Here is a 7,110-nt window from a genome sequence, read left to right as displayed (position 1 = left end):
GAACCAGACTTTTGGTGGTGAACATAATGAAATCTACACCGATGTGAGTTGATAAGGCTGAAGACTATCAACCCCCCCAAAATAATGCTAGATATCAGTGTTACCTCAGCAGAAAAAAATAATAAAGAGGTGTCTCTACCCTCATGAAGGGTAATTTCCAGGGCAAGGAGGTAAATATCAGTCAGATGTACAGTAAGAATGTATAACATAGATTGAGTTCAGTTGCCAAAGGAAACGAACTTGGTTTCTTGAGAAGATTAAGGAAGGCGCCTGCCTGGCGGGGGCAGTGAGGCATCAGGGAACTCGCTGTGATGCACAAGATGAGATCTCAAAGGGGAAAGGACTTCACTAAGCCTGGAGGCTAGGGAGAATTTCGGCCTTCAAACAAGCAGTCTGTCTGGAGTAGATAGAAATGGGTGCAGGGTGAGGACTGGGAGGTTGAGGAGGGCCCTCTTCATGGCTTCTCAACTGCGGCTGTGGTTCCTAGCAGAGTAGAAGGCCACTGTGGCTCCTTTAAGTGGGGCTGCCTGATGGCGCAGGGGTTAAAGTCTGAGCACTATCAAGCTATCACTAGTCACTGTGGCACGAATTCAGTCCCCAGCCAGGGAGTGACACACATGACACAGCAGACCTCTCCTTTCTCGCCTGCTGCTCCCCTCAGCAGTGTATTTTAGTCCATCTGCCTGTTCTGCTCCCCGCTCTGTCTCTGGTGAATCCTCTCACCTGCCTGCACCTCTGGCCTCCGGTTCTTAGATGAACAAAATAAAGAATTCTTAAAAAAAAAAATACAGAAATGAGGCCGCAGGGAGTGGAGCGTCAGGGTAGCATTCATGAGGGAAGCTTGTTCTGTCCCTGACACAGGCCTGAGTGTGTGCTCCCAACTGGGACCTTTGTCAGTCAAAATGTCCTCAGCTAATAAATGCAGAAAAGACACTTTCCAGAAAAGGTGCTGCAGAGTAGGTAGCCACCTTATTTATGCAAATAGCCACAGTGGTCCTCTGCTACCTTGCAGGTAAATACTTTGCCATCTCTATGAGGAAACTGCATCCTTCAGTCACAGATGGCATAAGGTACAGTACGGGCAAAGGCAGGGCAGCAGGGACACCCCCAAAGAACCTGGTCCTGCAATTTGCAGCTTGGGATTTACAGAGGGCCTAAGTGGGACATCCCCATTGCCCTTAGAGGATCCTTTACCAGCAGCCGATCGTGTGGGGTGAATGAGGCAGCAGAGCCTGCTCCCTTTTTCCCCTCAGGTGGCTTCCAAGATCAACTTTATGCACTTTAACAAAGTAGAAATGTGACAGTTTGTGCAATGGGCAGTTTTCCCAGTAATGACTATTCCAGGGGCAACTGAGGTTTTTGGAAGCAAAGAAAGCAAGAAAAATAAGAAAACTTGGCAGCAGCGTTTCATATACTAGTCCTCTGCTATATTAAGTAGTTCCTCACTGCACTTAAAATGAAATCCAGAAATAAATAAAAGCCAGACCTCATACCATGTGTGGGCAACCCCACATGATCCAGTCCTTCCCTATCTTGAGGACTTCCCTGTATGCCCTGAGTCCTGCATGTCGTAAGAGTTTCTGCATCACTCTACTGACACTCTACCCTGGAATGCTCTCTGCCTGCTTGGTTCCCTCCCCTCATTCCATTCTAATTCAAGTCTCTCTCTCCCAGAAATCCATGCCTGATATCCTTGGTCAGGTAACCCCTTCTCCGCTCTGGGTCTCTCTAATCTATTCTGCTGTTGTATTCTATCACCATTTGAAGTTTTCTGATATGTTGACTTGTTTTTATCTAAGTCTGTCAATTAGACTGTGGATATTACAGGGCAAATACCTGGTCTAACTTGCTCCATATCCTATCTGCAAAGCCTAGACCAGTGCCTGGTGCACAATGCACAGTTGTTGGGTGAATGGAATAGCATCTTTCTACTTGGAAGGTAGTTGCAGGATAAAGAATCCATTTAGTCACCTAGGGGAAACATACTCATTTAATAACTAAGTATTAAGAAGCTATCATGTCTTAGGCACTCAGGATAGAGGTTCCCTCTTGTGCAGCCAGCCCTAGAGATTTCCAGAATGGCCATGTTTCACCCATGCCTGCATAAAAGGCCCACAATGCCAGTTTTTTCAGATACTTAAGATCCAAGAGTATCAGAGTTGAATGAAACCTGAATCTTAATTAGTTTAAATACTCATATTTTTTTAAAGATTTATTTATTTATGCATACAGAACTGGGGTACAGGCCAGAGGGGTGGGGGGGGCGAGAGGCTTCACCAGAGACAGAGTGGGGAGCAGAAAAGGCAGATCGATGAAGTACTGCTGAGGGGAGCAGGAGAGGTCTGCCATGCCATGTCTCCTCCAGGGCAGGCGGGAATCGAACTCATGCGGAAGTGGCTTTAGCTTCTTAGTGCTGTGCTTTAACCCGTTGCACCACCAGGGAGGGCCCACATTTGTTTTTAATAAGAAGAAAAGAAAAACCACCACCATTCTTTAGACCCATTGCTCCCATTCCCACTTCTTCCCCTCTGGTAACTTCCATTGTGTAGTCAGAGTCCACTTGTTTATTATTAGTTTGTTTTATCCAGTCATTGGTTTTGTTTCCTTATATTCCACACAGAGATGAGATCATCTGATATTTCTGTCTTTCTGACTTATTTCACTTAGCATTTTCCCCATTGGCTCATTTCACTTTATTATAAATGGCAAGATTTCATATTTTAGAGTTGGGTAGCATCCCATACCGTATATATCCTGTATATACTGTATCTTCTTTATTTAGTCATCTGTCAGTGGCACTTAGGTTTCTTCCACATCCTGGGTATTATAAGTAATGTCATGATAAACACAGGGGTGTGTCTGTCTCTTTGAGTTAATGATTGCATATATTTTTTAAAGATTTATTTATTTATGCATTACAGAACTGGGGCACAGGCCAGAGGTGCAAGGGTGGTAAGAGAATTCACCAAAGACAGAGTAGAGAGTAGAACTGGCCAACTGATGAAGTACACTGCCGAGGGGAGCGTGGGCGGGTCAAGGGAGCTCTGCCGCACCATGTGGGTCACCTCTGGGGTGGGTATCAAACTATGCTGAAGTGGCTTTAGCTTCTTAGTGCTGTGTTTTAACTCGCTGCACTACCAGGGAGGGCCTGACTTCATATTTTTGGAGACACACCCAGAAGCTGGATCATACTGTAGTTCTATTATTTTGAGGATATTTCATACTACTTTCCAAATTGGTTGCACTAATCTAGATTTCCACCAGCAATGTACAAGGGTTCTTTTTAATCCATACCTTGTCTACACTTGTTAATAGTCTATTTGATGTATGCTATTCTCACAGGTATGAGATGATCATGCATGTCGTTTTGATTTGCATTTCTCTAGTAATAAGTGATAATGAACATTTTCTATGCGCCTGCTAACCATCTGTATGTCTTCTTTGAAGAAATGTCTATTCATATCTGCCTGTTTTTTGTGTTTAGTTGTATGAGTGTTTTTTATGCCTTGAACAATAACTCCTTGTAATATGTAAGATACATAATTTTTTTCCCATTAAGTAGGCTGTATTTTCATTCTGTTGATATTTTCTTTTGCTGTACAAAAACTTTTTAATTCAATATACTCCCACTTGTTTATTTACACTTGTGTTTTCCTTGCCACTGGGGACAAGTCTCAGCATAAGACTGATGTCATAGACAAAACTAGCAGGCAAGTTTTAATTAATTAAATTAATTAATCAGCAGAGGAGGGGAAGGGGTTCAAACAGGGATGGGAAGAACACAAGAGACTATGGTGATGATTCGTGGGTGATGTGTTGGAAATTTTACCTGAGAGGAGGAATCAAACATTGTACAAAAATGAACAACAATGTGTGTGTGTGATGCATGCATGCATGTATACACTGATATAATGTAAATATTATACATATGTATAACAAGTACATAAATACTTATAAATTTTTTTTAAAAGAACTAATGTCATAGAGTGTATCACTGTGTTTTCTTCTATAAACTTAATGGTTTTGGTTCTTGCATCCAAATATTAAACTCATTTTGAATTTAAGTAAGGAGTGAGCCAGTTTCATTCTTTTGCATGTGGCTGTCCGATTTTCTCAGCACCATTTGTTGAGATTTCCCTTTCTTCATTGTATGGTTGTGGCTGCGATTTTGCAGATTAACTCTTGACATATGCGTGGATTTGTTTCTGAGTTCTTGATCTACTCCATGGATCCATAGCTTTTTATTCCAGTAATGCGATTTGTATTTTTATTCTAATACCTAATGTTTTAATTACTGTTACTTTGTAGTACTTTGAACTTAAGTAATGAGATGTCTCAGTTTTTCTTCTTTTTACCCTTCAAGATTGATTTAGCTATTTGGGGGATTTATTGATTCTATATAAATTTTAGTTTTGTATGTTCTATTTTCTCTTAAAATTGTCATTGGAACTTTAATAGGAATTGATTTTCTTTATATTGCTGTAGGTAAGATGGCCATTTAACAAAATTAATTCTCTCCATCCATGAATACAAAAATCTTTCATTTCTGTGTTTTATATTATTTCCTTTAGCAATATCTTGTAGTTTTTGTAGTTGTAGTTTGTATGTCCTATGTTCAATTTATTCCTAGGTATTTAATCATTTTTGATACAACTGTGAGAAGGTTATTTGCTTAATTCCTTTTATTCTAGCTCATCTTTTACATATAGGAATACAACAGATTCTTGTATATTGGTTTTATATCCTTCCATATTACTATAATTATTATTTCTAATAATTTTTTTAAAAATTTATTTATTTATGCATACAGAACTGGGGTACAGGCTAACGGTGCAGGGGCGGTGAGAGGATTCACCAGAGACAAAGTGGGGAGCAGAACAGGCCGACTTATGAAGTATACTGCTGTTGGGTGGGAGGGCGGGGGCAGGAGCGGGAGAGGTCTGCCACACCATGTGGGTCACCTCCAGGGCGGGGATCAAACTCATATTGAAGTGACTTTAGCTTCTTAGTGCTATGCTTTAGCCCGCTGTGCCACCAGGGAGGGCCCTATTTCTAATAATTTTTTACTGAGGACTTTAGGGGTTTCAATGTATATTATCATGTCATCCACAAATAGTGATAGTTTTGCTTCCTTCCTGTTTTTCAGTCAAGATTCCTTTTATTTTTTACTGGTGTCTAATTAGCTAAGACCGCTATACTAAATTAGATAGAAGTAGTGACCATGGATACTCAGTTTAAAGAAGAAGCAAGTTCCAATAAAGGGTGTGGCTTCTCTAGGTCACCTCATCCCCTACTCTGTCCTAAAGTCTAAAGATCATGAGCTAACCTCAGCTCATTAGACCTTATCTTTCCGGCCTGTCCAGCCCCATACTTTTTTCTCCAAATACATGTTTGCTTTTAAGTTTACTTTCGTACTTAACAAGTTATCACCAAAATTTACCAGTCCTGGTTCTAGTCCCTTTTTTCTCACAACTTGGTGTCTGGTGTAGAGAAAAACACTAGACACAGGGCTTACACAGAATCGTCTGGATTTCACTGGGGATTAGCCCAGCCACTCCTTTGAACCTATAGTCCTCAGAACCATTTAAACATTGTCCAGGGTCCACTGCCTTTGCTTGGTCCTTCTGTCATGCATTTGAATTCCTCACAAATCCCTTATAAAATTGAATGAAAAAAAATGTATTACGTATTCAGAAAGCACCAAGGACTATACTATGAAGTTGTGTATTCTCTCACCCAGTCCTCACAATAACCTGTTAAAACAGGTTCTACTCTCATTCTTGGTTTGCAATAAAATAAATAGACAGGAGGAGGTTAAGCAGTGCGCCCAAGAGAGCACAACTAGTACGTGGAAGAGCTGGATCTGAACTTAAGTCTGGATGACTCCAGGACTCACGTTCTGGAAATTCTTCCTGGTTTAACATGAAAATTGTTTTCTCCTTCTCTCCATCCACCTCTGTTTATAGTCTCAGGAGGAAGTCTGTGATTTGCTCCACGCTGCGCCCTTCCAAAACATCCTACCGAGAGTTTATATTAAAGGTAAGAAGCCACCCACAACAGCTGATGGCCAACTTGCATTGTAACCTCACATTCACTTAATCCCTACAGACTTAAATCTGCAGTCAAAAAGGGAGAAGTGGAAAGATTTTGTCACAGAATTACGAAATTGAAAATCCTTCTAGACCGTCCCTAGTATGTCGTTGGCCAGCCTTGATTTAAATCCTTCAAGTGATTGGACAGAGATGATTGAACATTGTTCTTTGTGGTGGGTTCCGATCACGCTTTCCAGAACAGGCCTACATGTTCTTCCATCTGCCCACAATCTTCCCTTCTCTAGTGTACACCTCTACCCCCACCAAGTACCCAAATCTCATTTTCTGTCTTGCTCTCCTGTTACAGAGGGGGAACGCCTGGAGGTACGGATGAAACGCCTGGAAGCCAAGTACGCCCCACTTCACCTGGTCCCTCTGATCGAGAGGCTTGGGACACCCCAGGTATAAAGAAATTGAGAACCTAAAGGAACTTTAGAGGGAGAATATTTGGCCCTTTTAAAAGGAAACTGAGGCTCAGAAAAAGTAGAGAGTGGCTACCTCACACAGGCTGTTAGTGGCCAGGGCAGCTCTTGAAAGAGGTTGCTGACTTTTAGGCTCGAGTTATTTCTTCTCTAGATCATCCACCCTGCCACGCAAGAAGATGGTCAGACATGTGTCTGTTAAGTAGCAAACATATGCATAATTTTCTCAGAATTCAAACTCCATCTACTCTGTGAACCAGCTGTTTACTTCTGGATACCTTTGCTAGGGAAAATGGCATATAAGAATTCCAGATGTTTATTGTAGCATTGTTTGGTAAAGTGAAAAACAGGAAACAACCCAAATGTCAAGAACTAAATAAACTGTGGTATAGCAGCTCAGTGCTGAATAATTGCCACAAAATAATGAAAAGGAAGACTTTAATCTAGATGCATTGTGTGGTCAGACCTTAAATACAAAGCTAAGTGGAGAAAGCAGAGTTGCACTATATAGAATGATACCACTGAAAAACACAAAAGCAACCATAGATGTAAAACTTTTAGTAGAAACAAACACAGAGCTGCTTCATATTGGCGGT

General features: G+C 41.2%; 1 protein-coding gene across 4 annotated transcripts in view; it reads left to right on the top strand.

Annotated features, from left to right (window-relative positions):
• CYFIP2 (cytoplasmic FMR1 interacting protein 2) overlaps positions 1-7,110 on the top strand; it is a 97,014-nt gene that overhangs the window by 77,514 nt on the left and 12,390 nt on the right. For 3 of the 4 annotated variants that reach the window (XM_012730078.1, XM_012730077.1, XM_012730076.1), the window contains 2 exons: positions 5,967-6,039; positions 6,400-6,494. In XM_012730078.1, coding sequence (XP_012585532.1) covers positions 5,967-6,039; positions 6,400-6,494 — 168 coding nt within the window. The remainder of the gene's footprint in view (positions 1-5,966; positions 6,040-6,399; positions 6,495-7,110) is intronic. The other variant, XM_012730075.1, reaches the window with a different exon arrangement.

This window comes from Condylura cristata, unplaced genomic scaffold, assembly GCF_000260355.1.
Source record: "Condylura cristata isolate star-nosed mole 26May11 unplaced genomic scaffold, ConCri1.0 scaffold00026, whole genome shotgun sequence".
Classification (NCBI taxonomy): domain Eukaryota; kingdom Metazoa; phylum Chordata; class Mammalia; order Eulipotyphla; family Talpidae; genus Condylura; species Condylura cristata.
This window is presented reverse-complemented; position numbering and strand designations above follow the sequence as displayed.